Source organism: Micropterus salmoides, unplaced genomic scaffold (genome assembly GCF_014851395.1).
Source record: "Micropterus salmoides isolate LMB-PRFRI ecotype aquatic unplaced genomic scaffold, ASM1485139v1 Ms_hic_scaffold_10, whole genome shotgun sequence".
Classification (NCBI taxonomy): domain Eukaryota; kingdom Metazoa; phylum Chordata; class Actinopteri; order Centrarchiformes; family Centrarchidae; genus Micropterus; species Micropterus salmoides.
Window position 1 is genome coordinate 9,046,593 of NW_024040041.1, and position 18,271 is coordinate 9,064,863.

Sequence of the window (18,271 nt, forward strand, 5' to 3'; positions counted from 1 at the left end):
TGCAGTTGACAGTGTCTTTATTTCATTGTTCACACGTCATTCTTGACCTATGGAGGAAAAAACAAGACTGAAATTTTTACCAATACGTAGCCCTATTTGTGTTGAATTTGCATTGTGTGATACTGGCTTTTAGTGAGCCAATTTGTGACGCTCTGTTGCATTTGCAATGCAAATTGAAATATAACGATTTAACTGGGTAATTGGAACCAACTATTCAGCCACAACACATTTAGTGCATTTAAAGAAATCCATCTGCAGCATTTGTGTAGCAAATATTCTGTAGGATGGGAACCCACAAGTCGTCATATTTGTTAGTCTCCTGATAATCTACTGGACCTCTTCTCAGTTTCTCCCCAATGTTTCCACTGTGTTGAACTTACTGATGCAGCCTAGTGTGCAGTCACCATCTGCAGCTGAGCACACTTCTGTCAAGCACAAAAAGTAGATCTGAGGGGAGAAAAAAAAAAAAAAAAAAAAAAAGGACAGGAAGTGGTTTTATCACACATTATAGTAACGCTTGTGTACATGTGTCCGCCATTACAAGTGGTTGTTATTGTGTTTTAGGCAGCCTGAAAATGAAGTAGCCCATAACAGACAGTAGGTCACCTCAAAGACAGGAATGTGTGTTTACTTTGTGAGGATGTTTGTTAAGAGGGAGCTACCTCTGGGTCCTCCAGGTGAGTGTATCCTCCTTTAGCCATGGAGGAGGGACTTGCTGAGGGTAGAGACAAGAAGCTGGAGATATTGATCCTCCGGACATCGTGGCGGTCAGAGCGTGGGGAAGGAAGCTGATGTGAATCACCCTGGCTGGAGCAGCTGAACACCACACAGTGGTAAAATCTTTTCACAGCGAAACATTTGGATTTACAGCTGCAAGACTGCTTCCAATACACAGTACAATAGCTTAAACTTTTACAAATGTTAAAGTTTGTCCGAAGGTTGGCTTAGAGAAGCCCCACATCTATCAGATCAAGCCATTATCGCACTGATACTGTAAAGTCAGATCCTGGGATTAGGCCCATTATTAGAGAAAAATACAAACTATATTGTTATATGAAGGAGAATAGCTTATAACACACTGACATGTCATGTTGACTCCTGCAGCTGCATGTTAGAATCATAATACAACAGACTTCAGGGGTAAATACGAGCTCCCACCATCAGATAGAAAGTCAGAAGTTTGTTGTAGTACAATAACACACTAATTCAACAATGCAAAGTATTACGTGTTACGGGGCATAAGAAATATTTAACCAGCCAAAGAGATAAATGAATTAGATGTTTTTAAAACCCTTGAGCTTTGCAAATACAAAGCAACATTCAAGGATGAATTACCTTTAAACAGTCAAGAGACAAAATCCTTTGAAAAGATTATAGCAAGTCAATCATCATCATGCTTACTCTGTTTAACACTCACAACCAAAGCTGACAGGTTCACAACACAATCACATTAACTCTTTTCATTGTCCTTTATCTCTGTACAACATACCCATCATAAATGAGCATCCAGCTGGTATATGGAGCTCGAGTGTAAGCCAGACAGGAGTGAACCAGCAGCACCAGGCCTGGCTCTGGGGGGTCCAGCAGGCTCGCTTCCACATAAACTGGTCTGCCTCTCATGAGGCTGAGAGGCAGATGAGCCTCAGGGTGGAAGCTGGTGAAGGACTCATCTATAAGGGAAAGAATAAGCAGATGGCAACTGTTGCTCAGACAACGTGCAACTGGTGTTCAAAGTCAGCAGGAGGCATGGTGTGCAATTTAAAGAGCGTACAGAGAAGACAGTCACCTGTGGCAATTCTCAGTTGCACAGTGACAATGGCTGGTGTGGACTGAACAGGAAGTGGAGGAGGTTGATCCATCACATGGAGCCTCACTTCACCTGGAGAACCGGGGGAGGAACTATATTCCACCAGCAACCTATTGACCAACACAGGCAGCTGATATACAGAAGATAGTGGGCAATGGAAACAAACGTAACAGTGGATGCAGAGCCAGAGCTCTCCCTTTCACCTCCCAGACGTATCTGAAAGTTTTATTACTTGGGTAGAGGTGACATACTATAATCTGTTTTTCTTCCATTTTGTGTTAGGCTTAATGCCTCCAATTGTAAGAAATGAGGGTAAAATTAAAGCTGCAAGCAGCGTTGGGCGGGCCCTCGCACTTGTAAGCGCGTCCGCGTGTGAGTCGGCCGAGTTGCACATTCTGGAGCTCTGCCGGTGCGGCTGTGAATTTGCTATGCGGTTATGACGCCGCATGAAGGTGTTATATGTCACTTCCTGTGTCCCCTATGTGGAGCTACATAGCACTTGCCGCTATGAATATAAATCGGTATTGACGTGTAGATGTCTGCGGGGTGGGAGAGTTATCAAGCACGTAAAGTTTGTTTCAGATGTGAGCATGTACACTGAACAATAATGTACCCAAACAATAAAATAAATTCCTTTTATATTTCCCTGCCTTGTTGTTTATGTGTACATACAGAGGAAGAATGTGAGAACAGCACACATTTCATCGTTACTTTGTGTTAGAGCATGGGAGAACAGTGGATACTTTTAATACAGCCCACACCCCTAATACTGTGTAACTATAACAAGTAGAGAACAGAAGAAAAAGATGATCTCTCTTTACAACTGTCTGCATAGCTTATTCATATTGTGTAATGAATGAAAATAAATAGGCCTACTAGGCTCCTCTCTACTTTGACATTTAAGATTAGCTTGTTTGATCCACCTTCATACACATGTGACATTACTGTACAACTTGAGAAAGGTGAGTTGTTTTCGCTCCAGCCTGCCTAAAAGAAAAGCGTTTTTGGGATTAAATGGACTTTATTAGCTGCTGCAGTGCAGGATGAATTCAGAACAGACCCATTTCTCACCTTATTATTCTAAATCATGCAATGAAGAAGAAGAAATGCATAATAAATCCTGTCCACAAATACTGTACAGCATGTAGTCTGATGAACAAGACTTGTGTTATAGCTGACTTGGGCAGTGAAATGTTTAATTTTTTTAATTCATGTGGTCATAGTTGTCCACAACTCAAATCAGAATATAAGAAGAAATGTTTTATACCACCTCAAGAAGGCTTCCTATCAGAAAGGTAGGAAGGTATTTCAAATGTACAACTGCAGTACTTAATTCTAAGTAAAGTAATTTCCCTGACATTACTGTGTTACGCATGTAAGAGGTTTTATACTTCCTGTGAGTATAATCCAATCAATCTTATTTTCATACTGTATATCCGTTGTGTAATTTGATAAATTGTGTTGTATGTGGTGCTCGCATCGGGTGCTACTGAGACTTCATTGCCCTCTTCAGAGAAGACTCTGACTGCAACATGCGTCTTTGTAAAGAGAGAAACAGACAGAAAAAGTCTCTAACTCTGCCTGTCAGCTCGCTCTGCTCCGTTAAAACTGAATTTACCATACAGAATTGAATACGAGTGCACTCCAGATTTAGCTGCAGCCAGCTGACCGTGTGCTTCTCCCTATACCGCAGTTCTGTGTCCATGCATGCAGCAAACTGAAAGCACTGTCTGTCGGAGCGTCTACGTGAAAAGAGAAGGAAGACATTGCTGGTAGTATTGTCTTCAGAGTTGTTAAACACCTCAGCGCACTGAAGGAAGCCATCTGACTGTGTGAGGGGCAAGATTGTTGATGTCTGCAGGCAGAGTAGGAGCTCTCCTGTCTGACTGGTCCACCAATAGCAGAGAAGATGACCCATTGAGACACAGCCCCTCCTCATTTGCATAATGAGGCAGAAATGCATACAAAAATTTAAAAAAGACAGGCAGAAATAAATACCATGGGTGAAAATAAATAAGGTAAATAAATACAAAGGAAGAATAAAACAGACAAAAATATTAAAACACACATAAATACATTAAAAAAATCAGTAATAAATAAAGTTGAATAAATAAATAAGGTAATTATAACAAAAGGTGAATAAGTGCAGGCACTAATTAAAATATATACCTTTATGTCTCCTTGTATAATTTAATTACTACCTACATTTATTTATTTACTTTATTTTTTTGTGTATTTAATTGGATGCTTATTTATTTATTGAGCACTTATTTATTTCTGTATTTATTTCTGACTGTGTCAGGATCGGTCCTCCATAGCGGGGTGGGAGAGTTATCAAGCACGTAAAGTTTGGTTCAGATGTGAGCATGTACACTGAAGTTACAACAACTTCCTGTGTCATGGCGAAGACTTGATCTTTGACGCCACGCCACGGACACACCCATTGACGAAAACTCGCAAATAGCACAACTTTTCATCTTCAATGCCTTTAGAAGGCACAGCACAAATTTGAAGTCGGTCGGACTAAATCCCTAGGAGGAGTTCGTTAAAGTACGAAGTGTGTAAATCATCCAAAATTTGACGTAAAATTCAAAATGGCCGACTTCCTGTTGATTTTAGGGCATCGCTCCAAGAGGCTTTTTTGTGCGTCTGGACAAGGTACACGTACCACAGAAAATTTGTGCACGTAGGTGAAACGTGCGGCGGGGGCTGCTTCGTTAAAGGTCACTTTCTGTTGCCAGCAGGTGGCGCTATGACTGTGGGTGAATGTCGGCATGTACATGTGTTCAGGGCGGGACTCTCATCCTACATGTACAGTTTGGTCCAGATGTGAGCATGTACACTGAAGTTACAACAACTTCCTGTTTCATAGCGAATCATCGATGCCACGGACACGCCCATTGACGAAAACTCGCAAATAGCACAACTTTTCATCGTCAATGCCTTTAGAAGGCACAGCAGAAATTTGACGTCGATCCGACTAAATCCCTAGGAGGAGTTCGTTAAAGTACGAAGTGTGTAAATCATCCAAAAATGGCCGTAAAATTCAAAATGGCCGACATCCTGTTGACTTTAGGCTATGGGTTCTTGAGGCTTTTTTGTGCGTCTTGATATGATACATGTCCCCAGAAAATTTCGTACATGTAGGTTGAACGTGAACGAGGGGCTAATCTTTTCCAATTTTCTAGGTGGCGCTAGCGAGTCATTTTGCCACGCCCATGTGCGAAACTTGTAGAATACGAAATTTTTCACCGGTTCTGACATGTTTGCAAATTTTGGTGAGTTTTCGAGTATGTTTAGGCCATGTCATTTGGGCCTACTTTGCAGAAAAAAAAAAAAATCCGAGCAAATTCAATAGGGACCTCGCACGGTCGTGCTCGGGCCCTAACAAGAATGCGTTGTAATCAAGGTCAGAGGATTAACTCCACCTCCTGGCAAAATGCCATTTGAAAGCTTTGTAAATTCTTCTCATATAAATGAGCGGACAAAAGGAGCAAAGATTCAGAAATATCCCTTGTGCATTTTACTGATTGCATTAATGTGTGTTTAATACACTAGCCGATAACTGTCTGTAGACAATTTGTAAAGTCCTTGGCCGTGCAATTGGGTGAGAGAAAAAAAAAAAAAAAAAAAAAAAGAACAAATTTGATCAGCAGGAATAATTTGCACCATACAGCCAGCTGCAGAAAATAAAAAGATACTCACAAATGATCAATATGGTTAATGAAATTCACACAGCTGAGGGCTAAAGGCTCTAGTATCCAGCAGAAATGGATGTTAAAACAAACTTCAGTGCTACAATGCAGATGTTTGACTTCACGAGAGAGAAAACATGCAGAACATGACTAAAGAATTAGATGGTGGCAAAAGACAGCCTTCTAATACCAAGGTAACCTCTTTTTAAGTGTACTTTAAAAAGTAGTGATATACCTTGTTATGGCAGACAATTGTGTCCTCTTACATTTAATCTTTTGTGTATGTTCTTTTACTACTACTATTATGTTTTATCCTTAACCTTTCCTCTCCTATACTTATGTTAGCCTGTCCACATTTACCAGAGTTTAGGTCAGAGCTGTGAGATTGTTTTGGTACTTTCCCTCTCTTGTTGTTCCTCTCCTGGAACGTTCATTCAAGGCTGAGAGAGGATCTCTGTCTGCCAAAACAGAGACCTAGACTGTGTAAATGATTATGCATCCCTTTGCTCGGGGCCAGACGTTAGGGACTGTCTTAGAAGACAGAACCTCTGGTCCAGCTGATTTGTGTTGTAGTACTTCTGTTTAATTCTCTTTTTAAATAAATTCTTCAAAAGGCAACGGTTTGTTGTAACTCAATTATTTGCTCAGCCCCTCACCAGGAATATAATTTCCACGACATACCTGACAGGAGAGTTATCATGCACAGAGCTGTGGCCTTGAAGAGAATGAGAGTTACCATGGACTTCCACCAGATGAACCGCTGTCTGACCAAACACCTAACAAAGATATGTAAGAAAAATGGTTTACATCATTTCACAAAACAATCTGATGCAAGTGAGGTCAGCCAAAGTTTTCATGAAGAGTTACTCCACACACACACATTAAAGTTGAACAGTCAAAGCATCAAAGTGATCTGCCTTTTTTTTTTTTTTTTTTTTTTTTTTAAAAGGGGGCTGCATCACCTGGTTTACATACAAGCAGATGTGTGCCTTACGTGTTTGTTTACTCCACAGCCATCCAGGGGGATAATGTACATGTCGGGGTCAGAGGTCAGCCTCTGGAGTGTGCAGGACACATTACTGACCTCTGAGAAATGAACAGGGGGGGCCACTGCGGGCTCCACCACAGAGTCAGGCACCGCAAAAATTAAATGCTGTCCCACTGTACAGTCTGTTGGCTCAAACACACACAGAAAACATGAATACTGAAAGTCCAACAACAATTGTACAGTTGCCAGTAACATCAGTAGCGCAAATGGACTGTACTTGCATACTGTGTCTTCCCAACACTCAAAGCGCTTTACACAGCATGTCACAGTCACTCATACACACACACTGCCCATTCATACACTGATGGCAGAGGCTAAGATGCCAACTGCTCATTAGAAAGTATCATTCACACACCAATGAGAGCAATTTGGGGGTCAGTATCTTGCTCCCCTTCCACATGCAGACTGGAGGAGCCGGAAATTGAGCCGCTGATCTGATTAGTAGGCGACCCACTATTCCTCCAGAACCACATCTGCCCAAATAGGCTACTAACCCGCAGCTTGGCAGTGGTTTCAGTGCACTTAAAATTTTTAATAACAGCCTGACAATACATAATCAGCCATAACATTATGACCACCTGCCTAATATTGTGTAGGTCCCCCTTTTGCCGCCAAAATAGACTGCTTGACCTCTGAAGGTGTGCTGTGGTATCTGGCGCCAAGATTTTAGCAGCAGATCCTTGAAGTCTTGTAAGTTGCAAGGTGGGGCCTCTATGGCTCAGACTCGTTTGTCCTGCACATCTCACAGAAGCTTGATTGGAATGAGATTTGTCAACACCTTGAACTTATGTTCCTCAAACCTTTCCTGAACATTTTTGGCTTTGTGGCAGGATGCATTATTGTGCTAAAAGAGGCCACTGTCATAAGGAATAGCATTTCCATGAAAAACATCGTCTGTAACAATGCTAAGGTAGGTGGTATGTGTCAAAGTAACATCCACATGAAGGCAGGAGACTGCCCAAAGCATCACACTGTCTCCGCCAGCTTGCCTTCTACCCATAGCGCATCCTGGTGCCATGCGTTTCCCAGATTAGCGTCGCACACGCATCCGGCCAACCACGTGATGTAAAAAAAACAAACAAAACAAAACACACAACATTCAGACCAGGCTACCTTCTTCCATTGCTCCGTGGTCCAATTCTTTCAGCAGTGGACAGGTGTCAGCATGGGTAGCCTGACTGGTCTGCGGCTAAGCAGCCCCATACATAACAAAGTGCGATATACTGCGTTTTCAGACAGCTTTCTATCTGCCTTTGCTCCCCATGAGCGTCAAGAAGCCTTGCCCCCACCCACTGACATGTGCCATTGGATGTAATTCACTTCTCCTGTCAGTGGTCATAAAGTTACAGCTGACTGGTGTTAACTGTACCCTATCAACGTCCAACTAGTAGCAGAGTTTGAAAAGTATTAATAAAATATTCAAATTTATTTCCATGTTGTCATGTATGAAAAGACCCAAAATGAACACTGTAGGTGGACTACTTGATTACTATAAGAGAATTATTTAAAAACAGCTGTCCTAGCTGTTGACAAGTGGTTTACACTGCATTTAATTTTTATAATTCCATGGCTGAAAGCCCATACATGAGTCATCCAGTTTACTTTATTGTCAGTTATCTTTTTCTCAGCCATGTGTTGAAAGATCTGTTTTGGGAGAGACTCACCCTTCACAGGGTATATAAAGCAGCCCAAAGCAACACTGCCAACAAAATCTGACACCGAGCCAAGGCCACATGGTGAGGCAGAGGGAGTGTATGGAGCAGTCTTGAGGTCACCTGAGGGCAGAGAGTAAACAAAGAGTGGAGATCTAATTATACTTCAGTTGTTCTATTCAGCAGGTACAAGTCCCAACCAATATCTAGTGACTACTGAACTGTCCCTAGCAATTATTTTGATCAAAAAATAAAAAATCCTGTCAGTTATTGTCTTTTCAGTGTATTTGGTACACAAACCGCTTACAGCTCTCTTTTTTACGATTCCAATGAGTTTTGAAAGATTATGCCCTCTGCCCTCATGCCTCAGTGGTTTGGTCCACTACCTACCTTTTTCAGACCCTTTGAACTTTCTAAAAGCCACTAGTGTCCGATGAGTGACAGACCATCAAGGGGAAAGTGAAAAATATACAAACGTGTACTATACCCTCTCCTCTTGCACCGCGCAGGCAGGAGTGAGTGTGAGTTCGTATGATCACCGAGATGCTCGGTGTTTGAAACTTCACGCTAACACAGGAGAACAAGATGGGGTGGTAGATAAGCAGCCGACTTTGTAGTAACAAAATGTAGAACCAGGTTCTCTGTATTTAAGAGCAGGCTTAAGGCTATCCTCTTTGCTAGAGCTTATAGTTAGGGCTGGCTTGAGTCTTACACCATCCCTTAGTTATGCTGCTATAGGCCTAGACTGCCAGGGGACTTCCCATGATGCACTGAGCTCCTGTCTCTTCTTTCTCTCCCTCTAGATGCAACCTCATTCCATCAATGCATGTTACTAACTTGACTTCTTCCTTTTCCCGTAGCCTTGTGCTTTCTTGTCCCTCTCCTATCGCTTTCTGCTGGTTTTTCTGGTTCTGGAGCTATGGAGTCTTAATCTGTGGCTGCGAGTCGCCTGCTGCTACAATTGTTTACTAGTTCTAATTATCATTTCTATAAATATCTGTACCATCCATTTTCAGTTTGTACCACTATTACCTTTACTTCTATGAACACTGTGCTCCCGCCCCCCCCTCTCAACCCTAACCAGTCGAGGCAGATGGCCCTCCACCCCCGCCCCTGGGCTGGAAGATGTAGTGACATGATATATCCGCAGTGTACCTATCAATGTTAAAACCAAACCTACGCCCTTGCATTCAGGTGTCTAGTTACCACCATAACCAGATGCTAGACCTGTTAGGACTGAATAATGTTCTGCCCCCTTGTGGCAATCTGCAGTAAAAGCATAAAGACTGAAAGCTGCTTCTCATAAAACATAATCCATTAGCTCAATTAGACAACTACTTATAGGCAACTAAAACATCACCAGGTGTTATAGCTGGTGGAATCACGGTCACCAGTTACCTCCAATTTCTTCATCCAGTCTCTCTTCTGCTTCTTCTCCAGCAGGTTGCCCAAAGTAATCATTAGGATGTTGCTTACTAATATAATGGGAATATAGGCTATGAAAGGGACTGTGCAGTGGCTGTGGGATGCTGGGATATCCTGTCTCAGCAGCATGAACCAGCCAATCCTTCGTGCTGTAGTCTGAGGGAAGCTGAGATTCTGATTTTGAGGATGCTTTTTCAGAGTTTCCACTGCTTGAAGGATGTAGTTCCTGCTTGTCTACAGACACTATAGGCTGATAGAGGTGGTAATAATAGTAGGGGTTATTGTGATCATCATACACTGATTTTGTGGGTGGAGGAGTGGTTTGATGTTTAAAATATGATGGATGCTGTGGTGGGGAGGAAGCTGCTTGAAGCAGAGGGTCTCTCTCTTCTTTAGATGAAGTTGGAGACACAGGGTCAGTGCCGAGTAAACTCTCAGGTCCATAATACATTTGATAATAGTGGTAATAAGGGTAAGGAGGAAGATTATGGTTGAATGACGGTGTGGGGAAACAGGGTTGTTCTGGGGGAGGAACTGCAACAGCGTCTGGTCCAGGTGGGAGGGGAGGCTGGACTGTGTTCTTTTTGTCATCCAGCTCTGCTTTTACATCATCGTCGTCAGACAAAGGTGGATGTTTGATCCATTCTGGGCTATTTTTTTGGAAGTTTGTTTTATCTGGCTTTGGCTGATGAACGTCTGATGAGTGAGGAAGTGGATGAACAAAGCCCTTGTTGAGAGGAGCCAATCTTTTGGCCTCGCCACTAGAAATATGTGGAAAGTAATAGAAGTAGTGGTATGGATATGGCTGTGGGGGATAAGGTGTATGAGGTGCAGAGGCTTTGGGAACAAATTCAGGACTTGGAAGGGTGTAAGGATGAGAAGCAGCATCAGGCGTGAGTTGAGGGACCTGGTCCGAGTTAACTCTGCTGAGAGCCTCGATGGGGGGGAAGACTGGAAATTCAGGGTTATGAGGATTAGTTAAAGACTGTTCTTTAGGAATCTCATGGCCTGGAACAGGGTCTTGAGGTGGGCCAGGAAGAGGGATTTTAGGGTGATGGTAGTAGTGATAGTATTGATTGAAGACATGGAGAGGTGGCGCTTCAGCTTGAATCGGAAAGCCTGAATCTGAGGAGGGAGAATGTGTTGCACTGCGCTTCTCAGAAAGACCCAATACAGGAGTTTCTTGCGTTCGCTGCAGATCTGGATACAGCAGACCTGAATCCTCTAGAACATCTGTAGATGAGAGAGAACTTTGAACACCGAAATGTTTATAAGACTCCCTCACAGGAATCTGATGGGCATAGTAGTCCTGGTGGTCTGGCTGGGAATCAACGGGAGACTGTGGGCCAAATGTGGACTCGGAAGTTGAATATGAGAGAGTAGGGTTAAATGTGTCGTGTCCATCGGTACTAGGATACTTGTGGTGGTATGTAGGGTGGGGATAGTTTGGTGGGGCCAGGTAGAAAGGTGGAGCAAATGGAAAAGGTTCTGTATGGTCAGTAGGCCCTCTTGCTTGACGATGAGGGATTTTGACCAGAGGCTGACGTGTTACTGGGAGTTCTTCAGGTAGAGAGATGGGACAGGCCAGTGACAATGTATTTTCTCCTATTTTAAGAGAAAGTGTGTATTTTCCATCCTGAAAAAAAAAAAAAAAAAAAGATCAGAGATGTCTGTAAAGAACACATGAGGTTACATTTAGTACAGGATTGTTGATGTCTGATCTCTGCATGAACTCAGTATTTAGACACTAAAAACACACACGGAAGGTGCACAGAAGTAAACAGTTCTCATATTTAGCAGTTGAGGTCAGGAAAGGTGTGGGGGTCATTTTATACACGTATCAGTTCTGTAGACTGTTGTTGGGGGGAACCTCTGTCCACTGAGGCTTGCGTAAAACAGTGTTTTTTAATCTTCTCTCGAATGCTATGACTCTCAGTCCTTTACCCCCAATGAGCTAGTTTAACTTACTTTATGAGTACATGTAGTTACATCTGTAATGTTTGAAGCATTTTCAGGTCCCAATTATATAACTTTAGAGTGCATGTAGTGGTTCAAAAATCAAAACGTCTTGTAAGTTTTATAATTTAAAGAATTCATGTTTACTTTAAATTCACACTGGATTTTATATTTATTTTACACAAGAATCATGGCACACCAGTTACATGAAGACATTATCCTTCACTGTGATGCAAGTACTGAATGAGTCATTAGTAGGCCTATCACACTTTTCTACTCCCCTACAGATATTAAGACAAATGTGTTAAGACTTTTCTGAAATTCACCTTTACTGTGATGCCACATGTAACAAATGGAGCAGCGATTACGATCTCTGCACCTTGTCTGTCTAAAGTGTAACCACACTGCTCAGCCAACATCACCAAAGGGGTCCATGTTCCTCTGACTGTAGTGAAAAGGAAAAAAAACTATTGTCACACAGTATATATTTCTGAAAAAGCCACAGAGAGGTAGATATTCGTTAGAGTGAACTGAATGTTAGTTTGTATTTACCATTTACCCCCAGCTCCTCTGTAACAGACAGGCCCTGCACTTTGACAGTCATACCATGCGGGGAGCAGCAGATGGAGGACGGGCCCACGGCCTGTGGCTGGATCTGAGAGGCTGGACAGGACATCTTGACTGGAGTCCCCCTCCACAGCAGAGGCAACACATAGCGGCCCTCCTGAACACACATTTAAAACAGCATTCTTTTATACTTTAACTGCTGTTGGCTAAAACATTTTACCTCCATTAGAGAGGACATTTCTAATTATGAAAAACTTCTCATAAAGTAATAATTAAAAACATGAGTCAACAAGCATGGAAGTCCCCAACCATCTTGTCAAGATAACATAAGAGTGTCATTTCATTTAAAATGTACGATTCATCATTACTCCGTTACAAAAAATATTTTGTTTGGTACAAGTTAACAGTCGCTCACTGTGAAGACAATGGAAAGGCTTCAGTTGAATTAGAAACAAACCAAAAGAAAGCTAAACAACAAACTAAACTAGCCCATTTAATCAGATTTCTGTGCAGAGGACAGTACTAGCTAGTTCTAATCTGGAGTGATAGAACCAGCCTGTGAATTGGTATCTGATATTAAATAAAAAAATTATACGGATCCTATACCTCCTGTGTGACGTCGCAGGCGTTATAATGAACCATCAGACTGAGGTCTCTCCATGTGGTCTGAACAGAGTAGCCGCACTGAGGTGGCAGCTGGGACAGGGGCACAGATGACTCATTCACTGAGATCCAAAGAGAGCCATAAGAAAACCTTTACTTCACTCTTAAGAAAAACTGTACTGAAGATATTAACATAAAGGCACATGTTACTGTACTACATAAGGGCATACAACTTCAGAAAATAGCTTAAACTCGAAGGACACTAGGTGCAAGTACACTCACCGCCTACTTTATTAGGTAATCAGCCAATCACATGGCAGCAAGTCAATGTATGTAGACATGTAGACTAGTCAAGATGACTTGCTGAAGTTCAAGCCGAGCATCAGAATGGGGAAGAAAGGGGATTTAAGTGGCTTTGAACGTGGCATGGTTGTTGCTGCCAGACGGGCTAGTCTGAGTATTTCTGAAACTGCTGATCTACTGGGATTTTCACGCACAACCATCTCTAGGGTTTACAGAGAATGGTCCGAAAAAGAGAAAATATTCAGTGAGCAGCAGTTGTGTGGACAAAAATTGGACAATAGAAGATTGGAAAAACGTTGCCTGGTCTGATGAGTCTCGATTTCAGCTGCAACATTCAGATGGTAGGGACAGAATTTGGCGTATACAACATGAAAGAATGGATCCATCCTGCTTTCAGGAGGACACACCTAATACCAATTAAGCATCGTTGTAACGCGACAGCCTGCCTGAGTATTGTTGCTGACCATGTCCATCTCACAGTGTACCCATCTTCTTACGGCTCCTTTCAGCAGGACAATGCACCACGTCAAGCTCAAATCATCTCAAACTGGTTTCTCAAACATGACAATGAGTTCACTGCACTCCAATGGCCTCCACAGTCACCAGATCTCAATCCAGAAGAGCCTGACCTTTAGGATGTGGTGGAACAGGAGATTTGCATCATGGATGTGCTGACAAATCTGTAGCAACTGCGTGATGCTATCATGTCAATATGAACCAATGTCTCTGAACACCTTGTTGAAGGTATACCATGAAGAACAAAGGCAGTTCTAGTGTACCTAATAAAGTGGACAGTGAGTGTATACTGTGTAGTATACAGCATCTCCACATTTAAATTCCAAGCCATGTATAACAATGTCGCTATCTCAAACATAAAGCTGGAGTATTTGTAAATGGTGAAGGTGTAGCCTCACCCCGGTCCAGCAGCAGTTGTACAGCTCGTCTCCTTCTGACAGTGAGAGTCATGGCATCATCTCCACACTCCACCACAGGCTGCAGCCTCTGCCAGCTCCGCTCTGAGGCGCTGACCCGCTGACCTCTGATCCTCTCCTGGCCTCCCTTAGACTGGACTGGTAAACAAAAACAAATCACATCAGATAGACACTATACAGAATTCAAATGATGAGACAGGGGGATATTTTTATAGATATATAGAAATAATCAGTGACTTCTGCACAAAACTGCTTAGGTTAAGATTTTCCTTAAAATAAAAATCAGCTACACAAAACACCCTTATAGGCCAACTATGGTATTTTCCAACCTGGACCCCGTTTTTGTGTCTAACTAATTGGGACAACTGAGTTCTGAACGAGAGCCCTGCAGCTGGCAGCAGCGAGACAGGGCTGCAACGTAAGGCTCAGAATGTTATTACAGGTGTACATTGTGGAAAGGATCCATACAGATTGTTTTGTAAAAGAGTTAGATCATTTTTGTTTAACCAGAAACAGTCACTATGTTGCTCTCAAAAAGCCACCAGACAAAAACTGTAATTTTAACTTGCAGAAGACTGGTGATGCTCGTCTACCGCTGCCTCAGTCGGTTAGACTGTTTGTGTTATTGGGTGACTTTTGTGTTTTAAAGGTTTAAAAAAAAATAATAATACACCAAAGTCACACTACAACACAAAATCGATCGGGTAAGCGGTAGACCATAGTGGTTACTGTTTTTGTCAATAGATTCTGGTGGCTTTGACAGTCATAAAAAGGTCCTGCATTGAAAATATTACTTAAGCAAAAGTATGTAATGGGTTAGATTGATGTAAACTGTGCGTGCTGCTTTGTTCATGTTTCTACTCTGTATGTTTCAGCTAGTAACTTATACTTTAACAATATTATTCTATATACAAACACCTTTCAGTTATTGTTTACATTTGTACTCCAATTATGTTATGAGTTTCATGTTGCATATGTTTTAATAGTTTTTAAAGTACTTGAACTACATGAAGTACACAAAGTAGTAATTCAGTACAATGTCTTTTATCTCATGTTTGTTGCATGCTCTCATAATGTATGATTTCATTTTAAATTACTTTAGGTCGACTGTGTAACAACTGCAGAAGAAAAATAAATTTTTGGCCAACTCTGGTGCATTTACATTAATGTTTTATTAACGTGCACCCTCCCTGCTAAATTAAAAGTGCTCCTTATAGATCATATCTGATTATTATTAGGTGTGCATGGACATAAAAGCAGAAAGAGGTTAAGTAAAGTACCTCAAGTACAGTAGTAATACTTGAGTAAATGTATTTAGTTACATTCCAGCACTGACCAGAACTTATGCCTGTTGGAGTCAAAGAAAAATAATCAGCAGATGTATTTGCACAAGAAGCCACAAAAAAGTACACTGATAAACAGCTAGGCTACAGACTTAAGGAGAAGCAGTGGGAAGAAGGGGACATGGAGATAAAGTCAGAAGTAGCTACAGGAAGGAGTAGACAATATTATCCAGGTTAAGATTTGGTCATCCAGGACTAAACAGCACATTCCTTAAAATAGGAAAACACAAACCCTATATGACCTTTTGCATACAGGAAGAAACTTTAGAAGATGTAATGATTCAGATATGAAGCTGAGAGCAGAGACCTGATGCAGAGCCTCATATAGATCAACTGATTTTTAATTTATTGTCAGTGTAAAGGGCTTAAATTTAGAGCCCGAGCCACACTCCAATATGAGTTAATAGAGAAAAAGCACTGCACTATTTCAAAAAACCGAAGAGGAGGGATTTTACCTGACTCAGCAGAGTATGACTGGTCGCCCACGTCAGGAATACGAATTTCAAGTTGACCAATAATGTAAAACTCGCCGTGAATGACAGGTTTCATTTCCCCCTTGCTACAGTCTTTATTTGGAGGGTCCATCCACTTCCCCTCGGTTTGCTTCCGTTTCTTACGGTTTTGGTCAGACGCCATTGTGGGTTTGAGTGTCTGTTCGGCCCCGCCACCAGGGGTTTTACTCTGTGTCCCGTCCCTGTTTTCCGCGAAGTCGCGAAGGTATGGGAGACTTCTGGACTCTTCTCCCTGCCTTGAGTCGAGGTGTAGCCACTGCCCGCCCTGTCGGTTAGAGGGCTGAGTTGAGAGGCCCCTCGTCGTTAAAACGCTGCTCCTGTCATTGTGAATATAAACATCAGGCTCACACCAACCCACTGAAAGCAAAGTGATTGCTGTGATGGAGTAAATGAGGAGGAGGACGCCGACGCGGTATCCCTTTTGTTTGAAATGCATTGCAAATTAGAGTTTCTCTGTGCGCACCAAAACACTGGGGCAGAGGGAACGGCAGCAGTATTTTTGTAGACTTCCTGCCAACACACCTGCTCACTAATTGGCCTTAATTAGCCAGGTGGCACGTGATCAGTAGTTAACGTTATTACAGATGTTCCCCATGTGTTTCACATGTATTATTTCTATGTTCAAGGTTTAAAATGATCAGTGACTACTACTACATTTACTCAAGTGCTGCAGTCAAGTATGATTTTAAGGTATAAGCTTTACTGGAGCATTTACATTTTCTGCTACTGTATGCTTCTACTCCTATTCAGCTTTTTACTCCACTAACAGATATTGCATTAATTGTCAGCAGATCCACCAAAGAGACATTTCCCCTCTAAACCTTTCAGAGGGATTCATTTAAATAACTCATAACAATAATAGCGCATTGTTTCACAAAAAGCTACAAACCAGAGAGAAGTAAAACAAAAATACTGTCCATTAATCATCTCAATTAATATTGTCTCCTTTTGGATGGGCCCAACCATAGACTGTATATAAAGAGGGCCCAACTAGCTCCACTTCTCCAGCTGTAACATGTTATCATGCTTTGATACAGTGTTAACAATCTAATAATGTCACATATATTAAACTATTAGTCACAAGGACCATGTTTTTGCATAATGAGTACTTTTACTTTTGATACTTTAACTTGCTGATCATACCCCTATACTTTTACTTAAGTATGATTAAAATCGCTGCAGAGACTCATTTACAACTTCAGCACACTCTATTCTGTCCACTAGAGGGCAGCACTACCTTGCACTAAGTCACCAAATGTATAGCATTATTTTTATGAAGACTGATAAATTCATGTAGACTTATCTATCTATCTATCTATCTATCTATCTATCTATCTATCTGTCAAAGCATCATTTCAAAGTATAATTTCTCAATGTTGTAAGAACAGAAATTGATTGTTAAAACACACAAACTCACACACATTAAATATGTATCTTTAAAATACCATGTTTTCCATCTGTGTAATACTATTAGCATAATGAATAGGTCACTTATTCAATAGAAAAGAAGACATTAAGACATGAAGTTACAGAAAGAAAGGCTCTGCCCTTCTGACAGATCTCATGTCCTCCTGACATTCAGTGATATTTAACCTTTGCCCTCTTTTAAATAATCTCCTCACTTGATTGATATACATAAATCATCCAGTAAGTCACGTTGGAAGATTAATTTACCACCTAACTCCTGTGTGTCATTTACAATAATTTGCATTCCATTGTTTAGTTTGTTATACTTCACTGAAATGAAATCTCCATTTATTAAAAAAGACTGGTTTAGTTATATTGTCTGTGAACTACTGTACTTAACCAAACAGCCAAGAAACAAGATCATCAGTTTGCTGCCAACTCCACTATCTGACAATAAGACTCAGTCATCACATTGTGGTTGTAATTTTATCAACTGAGGCAATTTTCTCACAGTGCTTTGCTCATAAGGGCTGTCTTTCCATTTCTAACTAACAAAACGCTAGGTTAGAAGAATGTCGCGAGGAATTAGATGACCACATAGACGCACAGTTGGAACCAAACCAGCCCCACAGTTTGAATGCTTTGAACAACTACACTTCATGAAGAGGCTCTGAAGATGTGTGTAAGTGTGTATGTTGTAGGGTGGCGGTGGTGGGGGTGGGGTGATCAGTTGATGATGGGCGCGGTAGTGGGATGACTCATATTTGGAGTTGCCTAGCTACAGCCAGAAGTTGTTTTCTTTAGAGTCAGAGTGAGAGTACAGTGTGCATGTCTGGATTTCATTGAGGGAGCAAGGCATTGTGGGGGTGACATGAACGCAGGGGTGGTACTGAGCAGGAAACAGGAGGAGCACAAATTACGCGGGGAGAAACTGGAGTTAAATGTATTCATGTCAGCGAGGGAGGGGGGAAGAAAAGAGAGTGAGGCCTACTAAAAGAGCGCTCAGGGTGAGGAAGTGAAT

At 41.7% G+C, this 18,271-nt stretch overlaps 1 protein-coding gene across 3 annotated transcripts; it reads right to left on the bottom strand.

Moving 5' to 3' along the window:
• LOC119884114 lies at nucleotides 1-16,315 on the bottom strand. 3 transcript variants are annotated; one of them, XM_038694607.1, is made up of 14 exons: nucleotides 15,787-16,315; nucleotides 13,971-14,126; nucleotides 12,757-12,875; nucleotides 12,136-12,307; nucleotides 11,910-12,028; nucleotides 9,601-11,263; nucleotides 8,215-8,325; nucleotides 6,497-6,672; nucleotides 6,184-6,278; nucleotides 1,787-1,917; nucleotides 1,490-1,670; nucleotides 663-840; nucleotides 381-447; nucleotides 1-47 (listed from the first exon to the last, which is right to left on the bottom strand). In XM_038694607.1, the coding sequence occupies exons 1-14, from the start codon at nucleotides 16,277-16,279 to the stop codon at nucleotides 37-39; spliced, it is 3,672 nt and encodes a 1,223-aa protein (XP_038550535.1). In that variant the 5' UTR covers nucleotides 16,280-16,315; the 3' UTR covers nucleotides 1-36. The 3 variants fall into 3 exon arrangements, with proteins under 3 accessions (XP_038550535.1, XP_038550521.1, XP_038550529.1); XM_038694593.1 differs by lacking the exon at nucleotides 1-47 and having other exon boundaries at nucleotides 80-447; XM_038694601.1 differs by lacking the exon at nucleotides 1-47 and having other exon boundaries at nucleotides 81-447; nucleotides 663-816; nucleotides 15,787-16,314.
• Between the last annotated feature and the right edge of the window lie 1,956 nt (nucleotides 16,316-18,271).